The following is a 21,212-nucleotide window of genomic DNA, read 5'->3' on the forward strand; positions in this document are numbered from 1 at the left end:
AAAAAGTTTAATGTATTTTTATGTTTTATTCATGGAAACTAAATTTCTACTCTTAATGCACACCTCACACTAAACATATCATGAAAAAAGAAACATGTATGAATTGCAATAACTCCGAGAGATGTAATACAACCATTAAATTTACAAAAATCTAAAAATGTATAAACTTTGCACTCATCAAGTAGCTCATTATCACATGGGTACAGAGCAATATAATATCACATCTTTCCACACAGATGAAAATGATACTTTCTTATTTTCCTTTTTATGTTATTCAAGTGAAAGTAGACATTAAAAATGTATTTGTGGCTTATAACTGCAAGTAAAAAAAAAAAACTGTGATGATAATTAGAATATAAAGAAACAGAAATAATCTCACTACAAATAATAATACACTTGACATTGCTTTTGGACAATGAACATTAAAATTAATCATTATATGCACATAAATGTTACTGATGACAGGGGAAGGACATGGGACAACATGAGCAAGGTAAACTAAATTATATTTACTTTTACCTTTCTTTTTTGATGATACAAGTGTCATGTAATGACTAACTATTGTAATAGAAGTATCGATACATCTTGAAATTTAGTTTGCCTTTTTTTCACAGTACATCTTTGAAACAGTCAACTACAGCAGAAACTTAGTACCTTACTGTACCATTTACCTGCAACTTAGTTATTTGAAAGATGTGCTTAAAAAAAAAAGAGAGAGAAAGAAAACTTATTTTCTTCAGTGTGATACAATATGTATTTGTGAATGTTGGTATATGAAAATAGTGCATGTTATTTTCAGCTACAGTAAATAAATAATAACAATGAAAAAAGTATACAAGTTTTAAAATCTGAATAACTTACATTACTTCTTATGTTTTAAATAATATAAACAATTTTAGAGTTTAATATTTGATTTGATTACAGCAAATCCAATTTTGTTCAAAGTTTTAACCCTCTCAATACAAGTCAAAGGACAATGTTTAACTCACATTCAAAATTTTATTAAACTACTATTTTATGAATTTATATCAGTAAGTTTCATATAAATATGGCTACATTTACTGACTCAAACATAGTGACCCCATCCACCAAATTCCATTTTTGAAACCATTTGCTCACATACACCTACTTCTGCCTATGACATGAATATCCAATCAAAAGCTCAGAATGTTCCCTATGTGCCTTTGCAAAGTATTTGCATGAGAAACCCTTTCTCTTCATGACATATTTCAAGCAATGAGGTAAAACTTTAGTGAGCTTGAAATTCCATATCTTTTAAACCCAAATAACATAATAACAAAGTTTTGAGATAACATGGGACCAATAGGTCCATCTTGGCTGTTCTATGTTCTAAATTAAATGAAAATAATTTAAAAACATCTTAATGGCAACCCTTATTACTCATACTTAATAAGCTGTTTCTTAAACTCATTTAAATTTACTACCTCTACAACATCTGAAAGCAACCCATTCCAAAGTCTAACCATTCTGTTTGAAAAATGAAACTGTCTTAGCTGAGAATGACTCCTACCTTGCCAAAACGTATACATGTTCCCCAGTCCTACTATTCTCACTGTTAAATATTAAATAAATGATGCATCAACAGTATCAATTCCCTTAAACACCTCAATCAAATACCCACCAACTCTTTTTCAAGAGAAAACAATAAGAGATTTCAACCTCTCCTCATATAACAACTCCTTCATCACAGGTACCATTCTAGTAATCGTTCTCTGAACCCTTTCTAATAAATTCAATGTCTTTCCTAAGAGTAAGGAGTCCAGAACTGAACATAGTATTCCAAATGTGGCTAAAACAATGACTTGTTTAATGAAGTTCCACATTTTTGTGGATAAAACCTAAAATTCTATTTACTACAACTAGTAAAAACACACTGTTGGATAGTTTTACCATTTCTGATATTTATTTGCATCATCAACAGTTGATCTAAATCCTTTTGTAAATCAGCAGTATCCTCTTCATGGTTAGCAGCACTCAAGATCTTAACATTATCTGAAAATTTAAGTAATTTATTAACTATTCCTTCATCTATATCACTGATGTAAATCTTAAAGACTGAGCCTTGAGGTACACCCCACTTATGAAATTTATCCAGTTTGACTGAACTCCATTTGTAACAACCCTCTGCTTTTTTTTCAATTCAAGCACTCTTCTACACAATTTGCTAACCTATGCCCCACACCTATAGAGATTTTTCCTTTTACAAGCCTTTTATATAGTGCCTTGACAAATGCTTCCTGAAAATTCAGATACACTAAATATCAAAAGATCTGTAAGGTAAAATTTTCCCTCAGTGAAACTACGTTGACTATCCAATAAAATTTTAAACTTTGTTAAATGAGTTTGTAAAGTATCTTTTAACAGGCCTTTCAAAACTTTTCCCACAACTAACATAAGACTAACGGGTCTATAACTACCAGGACAATTTAACAGGCCTTTCAAAACTTTTCCCACAACTAACATAAGCTAAGAGGAGGACTTTTATCACCTTAACTACATTAACTTCCAATCCTCTAGTACCTGCTCACTATTCAAAGTCTGAGAATAAAAAAAGTGACTCACATATTCAAACTTTGACCCCATTCAAAAGCCTTAGGAAAACATTACCTGCCCCAGGAACCTTTTTTTTTTTTTTTAAACTCAACCAGCTCAAAATTACCACAATCATCATTTGATCTCATTCCCATTTATTAATTGTTTATGATGTAAAATACAGCTTAAATCTTTGTCGGAAAAACCAAAAAAATTAATAAACCAACCATCTAATAATTATCAGGTGCTTGCCTTCCTTTATCATTCCTGAAAAGGTCAAAGACTCATTGTAGCATTTTGTTTACTTTTAATGTGTTTAAAGAAATCCTTACCATGAATTTTTACTTTTACATTTTCACCCAAAATTTCTCATACATTTGATGTCTTAATTTCCTGTTTCACCACCTTTCTTGATCTTCTAAATGTCCTGTCATATCATTTAATTTATATTTTTTAAATTCATTATGCTTTTAATTTTATCTCTCATACTCTTTGTGAACCAACCTGGTTTTTTACTTGTAGCTACCATTTTATTTCTATAAGGAATATGTTCATTTTGAATATAGAAAAAAAACTATTCACATCTAATCAGTGTCTCCAAGTAACTCAGCTGGCCAATTCACAACAGATAATTCTTGCCGCATATCTCCAAAATTTGTTTTTCAAATTTTTAACCAAAATATCATTCTTATCTCCAGCAATACATTAAACTTTGTAGAGCAATGATCACTTGCACAGAAATGTTCCTCAATTTTCACCCTCTTGATCATTTCTATATCAACAATAAATCTCAAATAGTGTTATTTCTAGTAAGTTCTTTCACTAATTGATGAAGAAAGCCATCCTGAGCAATTTTCAAAAATATTTCTCTCTTATGGATTGACTGAAGCATTTCTCAATCCATATGCCTGAAATTAAAATCTTCAGTTATGACTTCATTAACAGCTGATATCTTAACCTCATTGTAAAATTTCTCACTAATTTCATGAGTATCATTTGGTGGTCTGTAGAAAATTCTCACTAAAAGTCTTTTCCTTCATATCTCCTTACTATTATCTTTAATATCCTAAACTTCAACAGGATAACTCACTTTCACATATAAAACCACTTCTTCCCCCTCTTTAATACCATATCCCTATTAAATAAGCCAGTAACCCTGTATTTCAAAGAAACTTCTGTCATCAAAATCATCTATCTTTAGCCCTGTTTCAGTTCTTCTCATTATATCAAAATCCTCCCTTCTTGCCAATGCTCTAGTTATCTATTTTGTTTCTTATACTTCTATTAGCATTACAATAGAAATAAATCAAGCCTATCCTCAACTACTTTTATACTCATTTCCTATGCTAAGGTTTTCTCTGCCTCTTTCTTTTCACATTTAGTTTTCCTAATCCCCACCATTGTATAATCATTGCTTAAAACCTCATTTACAGCCAAATTAATAGCAAACAAGACAGCCTTTACCTTTTTAAATGTAAACTATCCATTCAAAACTTTTTTCCCCTGAACTGATCCCACAAGTATACCAGCCAATCTGCTCTCTTACATATTTAGTTGATGAGCTTGATAAATTATAGTAGAATTCTGTGGTACTGATACAGTAATATAAGGTTTTTTGTTATTTCAAAATGTACATACAAAATCTAAAAAATATTTAATTTCACATTCTCCACCTGCAAAATTTGATAAAGCTTAACAACCTATATCAAGCAGAAAATGAACACAAAGCTGATAACTAGAAGAGATAATTGTTTGCTGTACTTCTTTATTTACTATTCTATGTTTTAAGAAAAATAAATTTTTGAATTGTTTGTAAATAGTAAAAATGTGTGTGTGTGTGTGTGTGTTATAACTAAAATGTGACTATTTTTCAAAATACTGATCTACTAAAACAAGATTTAAGCTATTTAGACAAAACATTTTTGTTTTTGTTATAATTTGTTGCCATTCTAAAACAAAAAAGCAGGTTGGATAGTCAACAACCGAAAAGATAACACTGCATAAAAAAACATTACTTAAAAAATCTTAAAAACTAGAAAATAAAAATCTGATACTTTGAGTACAAAAGCCTTGTAATGCTTACTGATAATCTACAAAGTTTCATGAAGATAAAACTAACATTAAAAATAGCATGAAAACTATAACAAGCACAAAACAGTTGTAAGGTTGGTCCTTGGAGCCAAGTCCACGCTGACAGAGTTAAAATAAGTTAGCCAAATTGTTACAGAATTTAAAAATCTGGAATATACCCTGATTATAAGCTAGAATTTTAAAAATCAAGTTTAATATTTACCTGCATGTTCACATCTTGTGGATCATACCCAAGTAGTGAAAGCATACTAGCACGGGGAGACTGGTCAAAATTAGCCTTCATCAACAAAACATAAGTGTATGTTAATGATTACTTCCTAAACAAAATTACAGATTCTTTTATAATTAAATGTTACTAGATGAATTTGTAAACTAAATACAAGTTCAATAACTTATTTTTCAACTAAAATTATCTTTGTATTAATAATATACAAAACTAGTAATACAAAAATATTCCATGATATTGCTCCAAAAAGAAAATCATGAATCCTATTTCTGATGGTACTAAAATAATTTTCACTTTTTTAATGGCTAATAGCATTTTAAAAACAGATTTGTTACCTCTTCAAAGCTTCACATCATATCTCAGTTTTGTATATTTTAAACAACATTAAATATAATTACTTGATTTTTTAATAAATTTTATTACCTCATGTAACTAGCCAAACACTTTTTGTTACAATTACACAAATAAACCATCTATTGTTACAGACCTTAAAAAATTATAGAAATTTGTTTGTTTGAATGCAAAGCCACATTAACCTGTTTGCTATATCCACCACAGGCAATTCAGCCCTGAATTTTAGCATTGCAAATCCATAAACTTACAGCTGTCCCGCTGAAGGACAGTTTAATGAAATTCTCAAAAAAAAAAAAAAAAAATTTCAGTTAATGTTTTCATAAGAAAAAAAAAAGCCATGTTTTATCAATGTTTTCACACCTATGTTTCTAGCACTGTCATTCTTTACATTTTAGAAGAAAACAAATGTTTTTTTGTTTGTTGTTGGACATTTTTATTTGGAAACTCCTGATAGGAATTCATGTTTTACCTGTAGAAAATTCCAAGCTAACTGCTTGTATGAGTCTGTAATAGCCTGAACTTTTTTATGGCAGAAATCTGCCAGGTTGCTGGTATTCAGAGCAGACTCCAGCTGTGTTGCTCTATTCAAGACTTCTGGTTCAGTCACTATTTGGCTAATGTACACCTGATGGATAGGAGGCACTGGATGACCTGGCTGGCCATGGTGTGGTTGTGGTAGTTCGTGAACAAATGTAACCAAACGTCCTCCAAACTACATGAAGTACAACATTCAAAGATTTTTACAAAGTAGTAACTTAATGGATCTTAAAGACCTTAACATATGAAATTTATTGAAAATACATTTAAAGAAAGGAACAACAAGGATTAATTCCACATATAGCATTATTCAGTACAGTACAGAAAACAAGTATATATTTAAAAATTGTTAATTATATGGAACAATTTTTTATTCAAGAGAATTCAGCCTCAGTAAAAATTCCTTTTTCAAGAATTTTGGAAACTCAAAAGACAAAAAACTGGAATACATCTCACAAGAAGTTACTTAATATTTCTAATTATATACACCCTAGAATCCAAGTTATAATTTTTATCAATGTAATAAATGGTCCAGTTGTGGTCAGTATGTCGGGTTGTGGATGAGAAGGTCCCAACACTCAAGCCCATGATGCTCAACTGAACACATTTCACTATTTCAGGTTAGAAATTACAAGAGTCTCTGATGGAGATAATTAAAACCACATATAGCACAGGATAATACTACACATATTATACAGTAGTACATATTTTCAAAACAAGACCCAAGCTTTCAAACACTTGACTATTCTTCATTACACTTACACCAAATGATGCTCCTACAGGTTTTCGCAGCCATTTTGGGGGTTTTTTTAAAGATACTGAAACAGTGTACTGAGTAGACTGTTGAACAGGTGGCTGTGCAAAAGCATCTGATCCAGGAAATGATTCTGCAAGCTGGAAAAAAATTAAATGCAAAAGTGTTTACAAAGATATAATTATTACATCTTATATTTAATAATCTATCCATTAAGTTACCAAAAAATTAAATTACTTAAGAGATAAAGGCAAAACAATTTTCATATCAAAAAAGTAACAATAAACATTCCTAGGAAATGTATAAATATTAATATGATCACAAAATTATTTAAATAACTTTTCCTTCATTACACTGGCAGAAGTGAAATGTTTTATAATATTTAAGTACTAAAGTATGAATTTGTAATTCATGCCAAAAGAAATAAACTGATAGTAATACCTTTGAACTGGGTTGAATTTGTTGTTGACCTCCCATCAGAGAATACACACTAACATGCCCATCAAAAGAAGAGCTTGCAATAACAGCAGGATTCCTAGGACACCATGACACATCAAAGCTCCACTGGTCACTTGTGGGTAGTTCACACACCACCTACTCAAACAATAAAAATTATTAAAATGACGTCACTATAAAGAACACACTTTGGTTGATTTTGATTATTACTTATTAGCATTCTTTAAAGAGATTATATTTTCTTGAAATTTAAATGATCTGCTACTTTCTAATCTCATATCTTTACAAAATTCTACTTGGCTTCCCCTATCATTCAAATAAGCAACCTATGGCACAGACTACCAATATTGAAATTTCTACCTTTTTCTGAGGCTGCACTTCTTAAAATGTATGCATACAGAAAACTTACACAGTGTCAAACTTTTCGTTTTCTAACTACAAAACATGCATTTTCAATCATCAAGAGAAGCACTGAATAACCGGTTAGCTTGTGTGTTAAGCATGCAAATACTTCTATAATCAGCAAACAAGTTCATACACAAAATATTAGTCTTACTAATATTTTCCACACAGACTACAGTCTCACTACTTTCTTTGAACAGTTTTGCTATTTATTTTAACTCCACATATATCTGTATATACCCTTGTTGATACTATCCTTTTCACCAGGATGTTTTTATCACCATCCCCTTTTAAATCAGATTTTCATTCTTAGTTTCAACAAAATGCTTTAGTGGTTTTGAATCACACACCCCTTGAAAACAAAATATCAGTGAATCATCATTACATAAAGTCAGCTCACTTATTACTTTTCTTAGTTTTTATCATATTAAAGCATGTAAAATCATTGAATGCTTACTGCAATTTATTGTTTATTCACTGCACTTAACTGAAACTAAAGAATTAGTGATTTTAAACAGATTAAAAAATAAATGTATCATTTAAATCATATCAACAAGTGCAGTACTCTCAAATCACATTTTGTGGTGTCTAGCAAGTCATTCCTAATTAATTAATTTAATTAATTCTATTGTAATTATAAACAAAATGGAAATAACACTAGGAAACATGAAAGATTTACAACAATAGCTCCAATTCTTGTTTGCTTAAGTACAAAATATTTTTTTCATCCTTGCTTAACTTTGACTTATTACTGGTATAGAAAACTTGTAACCAAAATTTAAATACCAAAATATTTTTATGGCATTAACATTAATGTTTGAGCACCTTAACCCTCATCAGTACAACAGGGATCCATATGGACCCAAACAATTTTGTTGGTTGTGTATCTTTTTACACACTTATTACAAATTTATACCAATTCATGTAATTGTGAAGAAGGAACACTGAACTATGTCAGTATTGTTTTCAAAACAGGCAGATAAAATATGTATCTATAATTATCATTTATCTGGGGCCAACAAAGACCCCATAATATCACTGACCATCACTATGTGCAGTTTGCCCTATACCACACAAAACAAATTTAAAAGCTATTATTTCACTATATAGACTGTTGTAGAGAATAATCTATTAAAGTAGCACAGTATCATCTCGTCTCTTTATACATAAAATAACTGTGGTAAGAATGTATGCACACCTCATTCCTCACCAAATGTTCTCTGTGATGACTGCTTATAATGTCTTCATAGAAACCCAGAGATGCCAACTATTTTAAATGACTGAGCATAATGATTGTAGACAGAGCCCTTTTAGAAACAAGACAATCTGGTGAACGAGGCCTCTTTTTTTCCATCTTGTGAACGATCGCATTGGTGTTTCTATGCCGCTTAGAAAACGAGAAATACCCATTACGTGAGCACTGATTGGCTGATAAGCACTGATGACATAACCATGGATTCCCCCACGTACCCAATATGGAGAAGCACCACACTCAAACTATTGGTACACGTAGGAGATACAAATATTTTTTATTATTTCAAGCACAAACATGATTATCTCAAGTAGCCATTTGGACTGTCTTTTATTTATTATCAAAATTTATTTGTATCTCACAAGAAATTTTCTTTTCACCCCTTTCAAGCTCTGGGAGAACAATTTATCAGTTTATTGTATAGGTCTATATAATATATAATAATTTGGGAGTTGCAACAAGTCATAATATTTGTCTGTATGAGCATATAGTCGTAATGTATACACCAAAATCGTAATGATTACGCTCAAATCGTAATGGTTGGCATCTCTGGAAACTTAATTTGATAATTACTGTAAATAATCTGTTTATTGGATTTTCAATCTAAAGCCTACTATAAGGAAACATTGTGTTGTTGTCTGGTTGGACCCTTGGTGACTCAATGTGCATTTTCAGTTTTCTTTGAGTTGAATTCTAGTGTTGTGGTAGCATCATATATTGGTGGATAATGAATGACTTGAATATAAGAGTATAATAGGACTGTCATATTTTTGATACACTTTGTATAAGAAATAGTTTAAATACTACTTGTTTGTATACTGAGGAACAATGTAATTTTGAAATTTCTTCATTTTTCAACATACTTACTCCAAAATATATATACATTTTTATGTTATTCACATTGCATGCTAACCCTAATAAAGTTGTAATTCAACTGGTTTTTGGATTTTGATACAGATCTTACTATGATGGGTAATCCTTCCACAATATAACGTTTCAAAAGTGTGTTGATCAGGGTTGATAACAAACACACTGAAAAACAAAATCAATACAACATGCACATAACACTGAATACACAAAACTCAAATATTTCTGCTATATTACCTCTCCATCCTGTATATTTGAGTTGGGGTTCCAACATAAGATCTTGTTGTCTTTTCCACAAGAAAGAAGAAGATCTGGGTCTTGAGGACACCATGCAATTGATAAAATTCCCCTGAAAATGATAATTTCATGGTATTTCTATTAACAAAATTCTCCTGAAACTTATAAAAACATTATGAAATCAACTGTTATCTGTAAACACTAATTAGTCTTTAAAATATCATGAAATTTTGAAATTAGTATAAAAATAAAGATAAGCCTATATTTTTACCTCCAAATAAACAGGGATTAAATTTCAAGAGCAGAACACAACTAAATAATAGTCTACACTACATATACTTAGTATTTTTTATCCACTACTTCAACATTCTCCAAAAATTGTTTAGGTAATATATATACTTCATCTAGGTGAAATGTGTCTTTGCTATACAACACATATGCACACACACCATTTTCTTACAAACTCTAAATATTTATGATGAAAAATAACATGGGTTACCAGTGTATTAAAACTGAAACAGTTTTTGAAATTCACTGAAAATTCTTAACCAATTAATGGATGTTTAGTCTTTCAATCATTAACTTCAAAGCTAAACAATTAGCTATCTGTGCTCTGACCACAGCACTTATTAAAATCTTTTTTTTTCATTCAAAACCCACAAACTTATTGCTAAGCCAACAAAGGACAGGATATCAAATCATCTGAACTTCAACCATACATTAAAGTTAAAACTCAAAATCAAATTCTTGAAAGACAAACTATATAACTGTAAAGAATTACATCCATCAATAACACAGGTCAACAAAGTTTTTGTTGCATTTATATCAAACACTTGGTATTACATAATTTCTTGCCCTGATTTCAGATCTGAAGTTAGTTTTTTCCTCAGTGCTCTACTTTTTTTGCAATCAAGGTATTTGAAAATCTCAAAATCAGTCATCATCACATTGACGTCGTAGTCTATCATGAAAAATATGTAATAAAATATGTTATAAAACTCTTTAATATAGCTGGGTAATAAAAAAGAAAATGCAAGATAGTATAAATGTATTCAAGTTATTTATATAAATTCAATTTTATATCAAGTTATATTTCAATTTATTTATATAAAACTGATTAGTAGATAAGACATTTGCTACTATGAGGAGGCAAAGCTCAATTGCAGTCTACTCAGGCATGAATTTCTGCTTGTAGCTCTTGCGTTTGTGGACTGTCTCAGGGCATTCTCGTTTAATGCTCCAGCAGTAATCTGCCATCATATGTTTGTCCCATCTCCCTTGGTGGCGCTCTTCCATGGTGTTGAGGTCTTGATGGAACCTTCGCCTTGCTCGTCACTTACAGCTCCTGGGTTCTCAGGGAATCTATCAAGATGACTGTACAGGTAATGGAGTTTAACACTCATGTTACATCCAAGATCATGAAAAGCTGACAACATATTCGCTACAAGGGTTTCATAGTTGTCAGCTTTTCAGAGGAGGAAATATGATCTTTTCTCGACTGACAATTGGATCGTTGACAATATTTGGCATACCTGCCTTCAGAGTTTCACGTATGGGCCACTCCTTCTGGTTCCAGTGCTTTTCTCGAGCTCAGCTGTCCCACATGCAAAGATAGCAGGGTACTTTGTAAATCCTCTTTGTTGACCTAGGAGGAAATTAACCATTTTGAGGTCCACACAAATTGTCCAGTTTTGCTCGTGGTATTTTAGTAGGTCAATCACAGTCTTAATGTCATTATATTCCTCTCGTAAATTACCAGAGTGTCCAATTGGAACAGCTGCATAGACATTGCCATTATGAAGTAGAACGCACTTCAAACTTTGCTTAGAACAATCTAGAAATAATCGCCAGTCATTTGGATGGTATACTGGCATCCCTAATTCCTGGAGAAGACCTGAGATATTATGACAATAAACAAACATATTCTCTTCTGTAAAAAATGGCACAAAAGTCTGCTCCCGATTTGAAGTACGACACTTTAGTTGTATGGCTCAGCTGATTCTTTTCTTGCATCTTGGAAGCTAACACTTCAGCTACATTTTTGGAAAGACCCAAATCACGCACAAGGTCATTCAACTCCGGCTGGCTAAACTGTTGAGGAGTTAATGACTGTGGGGTCTCATAAGAAGGATCGCCAGATTCTGAAAATATTTTTTGAGTTTCATCAGCAGTCTCTTGTTCTTGGTCACTACCCACATCTTCAGATGGAAGAAATCCTTTGAAAACTGGGATTGGGAGCTCATCAGAGTGCAGAGTAGGTCGGATTGCTGAGGGGATACTAGGATATGAGATTTTGTCTGCTTTTCTTGCCAATGCCCTTTGTATTGACCAGACAAAAATAGCAGTCAGTTGTGTGGTCCATCGGTTCTTGCCAGGTCATGGGAATTCCAAAAGGTAAACCCTTACGTTTCACTTTTGTCCAGTCACGCAGCATTTCCTCGCAGTTATGACACACAATATGTGGGGCCCATTTCTTGTCTTGGTCACCAAGAGCAAGTCCAAAGTACGCTTTATAAGCACGCCTCACAAACGACGTTATATTACGCCTTTGACGAATAAGCGTGAAGCATCCACAAATATAACAGAAAGCGTCCGGCTTGTTCTCACATTGACGTCTCTTTGTAGCCATGATCAGATCTGAAACAAAATCTAAACAATTTTAATATCTTTTTTATATGCAAAAACGGCTCGTTTGGGCTGAAAACACTTTACATAGAAGAAGCGAACAGCGTTTGACCTTCTTCGGTCATCGCCAGGTTCGTGAACCTGACGATGACCGGCGAAGGTCAAACGCTGTTCGCTTCTTCTATGTAAAGTGTTTTCAGCCCAAACGAAGCCGCTTTTGCATATAAATTCTCAACAAGTGGGTTTCGTCATCACTAATTTTAATATCTCTGTTGATAACATAAACGTGTAAGTAATTAATTTGACCACAAAATCTAAACAATTTTAATATCTCTGTTGATAACATAAACGTGTAAGTGATTAACACGTTTCCTGCGATGGGACCCACCGGTGTCTCACTATTGTCTTACCTTTAACTAAGTTACAGGCTAGAGACAAGTGTAACGACAACCTCACGTTATCATAGCTCATGCAGCACTGAAGCTGTCAGATGTACAAGAGCATCGCAGCAGTTGCCGGTTTGTCAATATAGGCATCGCAGGAAACGTGTTCATTTGACCACAAACGACTAGAATGAAAAACTTAAAATTGCATTAAAACTAGAGCATGTAGAGCTGAACCGTTTTCATATTTGAATTTAGCAGGTCACAAAGGGTAAGAATGAGTAAAAAAATCTTATGCAACTGAGATTTCGAAAAAAATTGTTGACCAGTGTAATCTATCTTATCATTCATTGGCAACTAGTCACTGAGTTATAGTAGTTCTGGGAGATTCCAACTTTCATCAGCAGTCCAGAATATTTATATTTAATAACTACAAACAGCTTATCTGCTAAATTATTCATAAGAATACATAAGTAGCATCAATATTACACATTAAAACCCTATATAAATGTATGTTTGCTGGAGAGAGTTAAATACAACTAAAAACACCGTACATTCTGTATGGGTATCTATTTTTCTAACAACACAATGAATTTTCGGTAGAACTGACTACAATAAATTGGAAGATTTTTTGGACTGTATTTGCCTTAAGTGTGAAAGGACACAAAGTTTCAGCTTCTGTGCCTATACTTTTAACAAAGACTAAAATACCATACAATGTAACTCTCCAGACACACATTAACATTTACAGTTTTGTTTTTTCAGGTGAAATGTCTCATTTTGCAATGGAGAGGCAGTTTTTTTTCATTGATTAAAACTCCTCAATACACTAGGACCATTTTTACACACCTTTGGTGATGTTCTAAGGTCTTCAGTGGCGAAGTGGCAAATCGCAGATCCCACAGCTGGATAACTGGGCTATGGTCATCCTCTGATGCAAGACAAAGCTGTGTGGCTACTTCTGGATGCCAAGACACAACTTTGCATCTGATCTAAAGAGAAATAATTATATACTCTAACATAATCACAAAGTTGCACACACTGGGGCAAATTTTTCATGAGTACTAAATGCAGTTATTCAAGAAATCATTGTTTTTATAAAAGATTTAACTGTAAAACAAATATAACTTATCTTTTAAACAAATATTAAAGCAATAAACTTTTTTCTCAGGATGATGCAAACAGTAGTTTAGTTTTCTAAATGTATGTTTTATGTTCCTCTAACTTAAAACTACTTCCAAACAAAATTTCACCATAGTATTGAAGTATTTCTGTTATTAGCAATTTCATTCAATCATATTTATACATTCCTGCTTAACTCTATCTATAAGGGGTCAACCAACATGACTGACCTTGTAACCACTAAATAACTGATGAAACTTTGTAGAATAAACAGCAGCTGCCTGTGTGGAGACACAAGTGTAGAGGACAACGTTTCAAAAGTCGTCCGAACTGAAGACAAAAGACAGAAGACTTTTAAAACATCATCCTCTACAGTTGTGTCTCCACAACAGGCAGCTGCCATCCACAAAGTTTCATCATGAATACTTTGCCTAAACAATCTATCAAACAATACATAAAATAACTGTTGGAATTTCCACACTAACTTTTAATTTCTTTTGAGTATCTATACAAAAATTGGCAAACTTTCAGTAAACAAGTCATTTCTATATAAAATACCAGATTTTTTAATTAAGTAATTTTACTACAGATTTGTCCACAAATGTATACAGTCGGAGTATTGACTGTTCCAAGTGCTAATTAATTTTCATGCTAAAATTAAAAATACTTTTCTTCACTTGAAAAATTTTAAATGTAATTTGCATAGCCTCTAAAAGCTCTTAATAAACATTTTTTTGCATTTTTTATTTTATCTATTCTAACTCTATACTGACTCAGTCTGACTGACCATATATACCACCATAAAAAAATACGATAGCAATCATCTTTTTTCTTTCTAGAATGATTGCCAATTATAACAAGAAAGTAGTTATTTATCCCAAACAATGTAAAGCTTGTAACAATACAAGTCTGTTTGTATAGAATTTTGTCTAACTGCCCTTTGAACCATGGATAACTAATAATCCCACTACACAAATTGTAAATGATTGCACAAACATGTAGCTCACATAACTGTACTGAATGATGTAATCCACAAGCTGCTCACAAACATACTTTCTAAAGAATCTGTATTATTTTTCATTAGTTTACTTAATCTAATCTTTACTAACCTATTAGGTTAATACATTTTACAACTTAGTTACTTTTGTAGCAATAAATAAAGAATACGTAAAAAAACAAAAATATAGTATTTACCCTTGGCCTCATCTCTTTCTATGAGTTGCAAATGGAATTTAAGCCCTTTTCTTTCTTTCTTTCTTTATAATGATGGTACTAGTACACTAAATGTTTTATTTACTTACATCTGGCACTGAAGGACACAGAATATTAACATACACAAAACAATGTAATAGTTATAGGACAATCTAACTACCTTTCTAACTAAAGCCTATGAGCTCAAAATGATTCCTTAAGCTGCTTGATCTGAGCACCACAACAAACTTTCAAACTGAAAATATAATTAGCAGCACTCTGTATTGAAAAATTTGTTTTTAACTTTATGAAAAGCTACATGAGAGCTATCTGCTCTAGACATCTATAATTTAGCAGTGTAAGACTAGAAGCAAGACAATATGCCATCATCACCAACCACCAACTCTTGAGCTACTCTTTTGCCAACAAATAGTGGATTTGACCATAACATTATAATACCCCCACAATTGAAAGAGCGAGCATGTCTGTTGTGATGGGAATTTGAACCTGCGATTCTCAGGTTATGAGTCGAGTGCTCTAACCACCTAGCCATATTGGGCTCAATAGTTCTGGAAGACTACCATTAGAAATCTGTTTTAAGTCACAAAATAAGAACTGCTACGGCTGAAAATTATAACACAAATTATCTTACCTATATCTGTAAAATTGAATACCCAGTCTGTATAAATCTTTTGAAACTTATTTAATCCCCTTATATTCACTAGAAAAAATAGAAGAAAGATAAAGATAAATATAGTATTTACACTTGCAACAGTTGTGAGAAATGTGATCCTTATACAATATATGATAAATAACTGTTAAAATGGTCAAACTATATGATAATTCAGGGAGGTCCACAGAGTGCTTGCCACACCAATTGATTTCCTGTTGTGGTTGAAGCACAAAATTTCACTTTAAAAAAATAACTGTCTTTCCCAGTTCAATTTTTAATTTAATACTGAGGCAATTTGCATAGTGACTACCTGTTTTACATTTAGTTGCTAAATGTGAAGAAATATGTGTATATATACTGTTGTACTTCTCAACAAATATACCCCGAGGACCATAACACTGATGATAAAGTATATCTCAACAAACGTATGTGATGATAGTAACACTAGTCATAAATTATATCTCATCAAATGTATGTGAAGACTGTATTGTTTTGTTTATTTATAATTAAGCAAAATGCTTATACAATGGGTTCTGTGCTCTGTCCACCATGAGTATCAAAGCTCTGCTTTTAGCAATGTGAGTCTGTAAACATGCAGCTGTGGCCATTGGGAAGCATGAAGACAGTAGTAATGATGATGAAATATATAAACAACTGTAGTTGAGGACACTAACACTGATAATGAAATATTTCTCAACAGATGCACTTGAAGACATTAAAACTGATGAAATATCTCTCAACAAACATACATGAAGACTATCACTGATGAAAAAATAAAGACAGGTAATGTTTGATTTTGTTTTTGAATTTTGCACAAAGCTACATGAGGGCAATCTGCACCAGTTGTCCCTAAATCACCAGTATAAGACTAGAGGGAAAGTTAGTGATCACCACCCACAGCCAACTCTTGGGTTACTTTTTTTACCAACAAATAGTATGATTTACCATTGTATTACAATGTCCCAGCAACTGAAAGGTCAAGCACATTTGCTTTTATAAGGATTCAAGCCCTTGAATGTCAGATTACGAGTAGAATGCCCTAACCATCTGGTCATGCAGGGCCTGTACTGAAAAGAACATAGAATTATACATAACTCAATATGTTAAAATATGGTCTTTCTATTGGTTATAAATGATACAGTATAAAATGTAAGGGAGAATTACTGGGAATTTGTGAAAGAGAATGCAACAGCAAGGCATGGCAACTGGGTCCAACTTTGTAGTTTATAACTCCATAACAAATAAGATTGAAAGCTATACAAATTACTTTGCTAAAGTAATATCTATATTATAATGAGAAAGATGGTAAATAAATTATAGAAGAGAGAAGACAGAAAACAAATGTCACAATTATTATATTAAGTTGGAATGAATGTTGTTGCTTTCTTAATATCTCCTTATAAAATTAAGATCTTTCACAATAGTAAAATTTGATTAACTAACTACATTTCAATGCCAAATTTATTAGTACACTTTGAAACTACAATGGTTGATTAAATTTTGATTGTAACTGTAGAAGATCATGACATGCATTTTGACCTACCCATAGTGACAAAGTTAGCTGCCTGTAAGAAAAAAAAACACCAAACAATGCACTTTTAAAATTTCAAACAGAGAAATTATGTAAACTGTGTGCATTATGGGTCTACATCCACACCTGTTAAAAACATATAGAACTGCTTTGCTCTATATGAATGAAAACAAAGATGAGAAAATACATCTCAATTTCTCCTTATACCATCATCTACTGAAGGTCAGTCTTAATTAAGAAATATATCTCATTTCATATGTTTAGTGAGGTTGAGGTTCATAACAAAACAAACTATGATGTTGAAGGTAGAATACAGCTAACTGTTTCACAAGGTTAAAATACTTTTGTCTTCACAAATTCCAGCCAGTTGTCATTTTTATTGGCTTCAGCCCTAATAAGTAAAATTACAATCTACACTAAACTGTATAAAAAAAATTTCAAACAATGTAAGCCAGTTTTTCTTAATCTTAAAATTAAGCCAAACAGTTTCTCAGTGATAATTTTGTTATTATCAAATAATTTTCCAGTAGTTTAACTGAATGGCTTAAACCAACCAGGTAATTAAATAATGCAGTTTACTGCAATACGTACAATTCAAGGAGTAAATTACTAATTATTTATTAATGTTTGAGAAAGAAATTACATCTGTCTTGTGAAACTTAACCTGTTATTCATTCAGATAAACAAGTTGATAATGAATAATAAGAAATGAGGTTTAAAATAACAAGCCAAAATATTACATTTTATTAAATTTCAAAATATCTGGATAAAAATAATTTCAAATAATTTTAGTCACACAAAACTTTAAAAACATTTTTCTTCAAGAACCTTAAATGACCCAAATTTAAAAATATCTAGGACTTTTAGGGCTATATAAATCCAGAAGATATATAATGCTAAACCAGCTCATATGATGTGTATTAGACTGCATAGTACAGAATAAAAAATATCCACAACCCCAATACTAATCTCCACTTGTTCACCTGTGTGCATTTGTACCAATATCATGGTTATATAAAAAAACTTGCATTTATTCAGAGTTACATCATTTGAAAACATGTCAGGTGTACAGCAACACCATGTTTGTGCAATTTCTATCAAAATGTTCAGAACCACATGAAAATACAAAAAAACGATATTCATAAGACAGTTGAAATAGCTTATCTTTTGAAAACTGAGAGAATTATGTCTTTATGAATTAGAGGATTTTTTATAAGCTTCTTGTATCCCAAAATCACATAAAAGGACAATATTTCAGTTTCAAATTAGCTATAGACCAAAAAGATAAAAAGAAATACAAACTTTCATTAATTCTAGAGTGTTACAACATAGAAAAGGGTATTCATGTATGGCCATTTGAAGCATCAACCATTCTAGTCATAATAAATTTTATCATTCAGTCCAAATATGTTTTTAAAATTATCTTTTTAAGAACAGTTATAACATGTAACACTCACTCTGGATGTTGTGTCTGAAACTTTGATGATTGGTTCATTCTTACGTAAATCCCAAACAACACATTTTGCAGAAAAAGTAGATGCTAATATGTGCTGAACTTGTCGATTCCATGCTACACATGTCACTACTTCGGCAGGCTAAAATAAAGACAAAATATTTCTGTTTAGAAAAAAAATACTGAACAAAAAATTTAAATCACAACCTGTATTACTTTCTATATTCTCTGGTAAATATTTTTATTCATAAATACTCACAAACCTTTCTAAACTTTTCAAATAAAATTAAAGTACTGAAACCAAACTGATCAGTTCACTAGAGGTAAAACATTTTGAATATTTTAGTTAAACATAAGACCAATTTAAGAGGTTAGTGAACTTCAAACAAGTAAAACTACATTTAATACATTAGATTTTCTTCCACAAAAATTATCTACATTAAACAGCTTAAAAGTTTCCATAGAAAACATGTAACTTGAAATATTTCATTACAACTTTGAGAAAAGTTTATTGAAATACTACATATTAAAAACCAAAATACATCAGGTTAGTGTTTCTCTTACTATTAAACATAAGTAACAATAGTTCAAGTATTGCATTACATAAACAAAAAATTACCATCTTAATAATAAGGCTTGAACAAAGTCTTGCTTTAGCAGACAACAAGCTAATCAGAACCAAAGATGTGTGTACTAACTGTTATTACTGAACAATAAAGACCTCACCTGGGATTTTGCTCCTGGTGTCATAGGTGTATTGGGGTTGTTTAAGTCCCAAATAAATATCTCAGATTCAGCAGCTCCAGATGCAAGTAAATTGGGCTATAAAACAGTTCTTTGAATATCAAATCAACACATTTGTGCAAGGGGTTTATATAAATCAACATATCTTTAGTATTAAGCTATACATAAAGATCTGTTACTACTAGACATAATATACATTTCTACCAGAAGTTTCTACACAAGTAGCCTTTTAAGACTAAGGTGATACAAGTAGTCACTTAGTAATAAACTACAGATGTTTGTACAAGTTCATATTTACAACACCTTTAAATACATAAAACATTGTAAACATGTCCATATAAGATGTTTACATACTTTATAGTACATAGTGATTCCCCATTTAAACAAGTTTATAAACACAAAAGTAATACATTCATGTACAAACCACTGAAACATAACTATCTTCAAATCCAAAGTGGTCAGCATTAGTCTAACTAAATCAACTTGTTTGAAAGGGCCACAATTTACTAAAATAATTGGTAATAAGCCGTACTTTTGGTGACATTAGTAGGGACACTGCCATTTCTCAATTAGTTTAAGGAGTCAGAGATAATCTAAATTTAGGTCAGAACTTTAACTTGCCAATTCATGACCTTTATGGTTTCAGCACATTAACATCAATCCCTATTAGGATGAAGTGTGTGTCAGTAGCACCAGCTAAAACCTGCACAAAGATGTCTAATATCACATCAATATATTATCAACCAGTATATATATATATCTTACAAACTCATTAACATTTTATATTCATTTACACTGACAACTCTCTATGCCACAACAAAACCATCATCAAAACAGTCATGTCTAAATATGCTGCACTTGTGGTTTTGCAAACATTACCTGCCAACCACTGGTAAAAATATGAAATGTTAACTCCCTTATGAAGATTACAGGTGTCCAATAGCATTGCTGTAAATACTAATGATCTCTGCAAAAGTCCAATCATACAAAGGCATCCTGTATGGTTCAAATGGATGTTTCTTAATGTTTGGTCACCAATAACAAAACTTGCAATGGTTTTATTGTCTTGAAATTTTTACATGTTCTACACTAATTCCTGTAAACTGAATCCAAAAATGATACCCATTTTTCTACATCAGTTTTTTTCATGAAGCATCATATGCACTTCAACACAAATAAATCATTTTCCTTGAAAATTACCATCTTCACCTATTACACATTTCTCCAGACAAATCATGACATGAAAAGTCTTACTGATAATTCCAGAATTCACGAGAGGCACATTGCTAGTATATAAACAGTTAATAGGCCACATGATGTCATTTCTAGATAGTATTTCTTTGTGCATGCACTTTGACTTATTTTCAATATTATTTACTCATCATTGTAGCAACAAAAGGTTATGTAAATGACCCAAATATATTGTTATACCTATGGTAAATTTGTTGTTATGAAACAAAGATAAAACATTATTGAACTCATAAAAAAAACATGTATTTTGGAATAAAACATGGGGATCAAGATAAATCACAGGCTCTGCAAAGAGTTTGCACAGTTTGTGTCATAGAGTTGAGGCAATGGACTAAGGTAAGAAAGATTCTATTTCTCTTGGATTTTCACTGGCCTGGCATGAGCCTAAAATCATGGAGATGACTGCTATTTTTTTAATCATGTAATGTGCATGCCTACAACACTCAAATTATACAGGAAATTTCTTATCTGAACTTGCAATCTTGGACTTGTTGCTCATGAACCTAATGT

At 31.7% G+C, this 21,212-nt stretch overlaps 1 protein-coding gene across 5 annotated transcripts in view; it reads right to left on the reverse strand.

Moving 5' to 3' along the window:
* Sec31 (COPII coat complex component secretory 31) overlaps positions 1–21,212 on the reverse strand; it is a 66,758-nt gene that overhangs the window by 26,005 nt on the left and 19,541 nt on the right. For all 5 annotated transcript variants that reach the window (XM_076512223.1, XM_076512219.1, XM_076512220.1 and 2 more), the window contains 8 exons: positions 19,434–19,529; positions 18,712–18,849; positions 13,587–13,729; positions 9,730–9,841; positions 6,957–7,109; positions 6,524–6,655; positions 5,694–5,936; positions 4,847–4,921 (listed from right to left, as the gene is read on the reverse strand). In XM_076512223.1, coding sequence (XP_076368338.1) covers positions 4,847–4,921; positions 5,694–5,936; positions 6,524–6,655; positions 6,957–7,109; positions 9,730–9,841; positions 13,587–13,729; positions 18,712–18,849; positions 19,434–19,529 — 1,092 coding nt within the window. The remainder of the gene's footprint in view (positions 1–4,846; positions 4,922–5,693; positions 5,937–6,523; positions 6,656–6,956; positions 7,110–9,729; positions 9,842–13,586; positions 13,730–18,711; positions 18,850–19,433; positions 19,530–21,212) is intronic.

This window comes from Tachypleus tridentatus, chromosome 7 (genome assembly GCF_004210375.1).
Source record: "Tachypleus tridentatus isolate NWPU-2018 chromosome 7, ASM421037v1, whole genome shotgun sequence".
Lineage (NCBI taxonomy): Eukaryota > Metazoa > Arthropoda > Merostomata > Xiphosura > Limulidae > Tachypleus > Tachypleus tridentatus.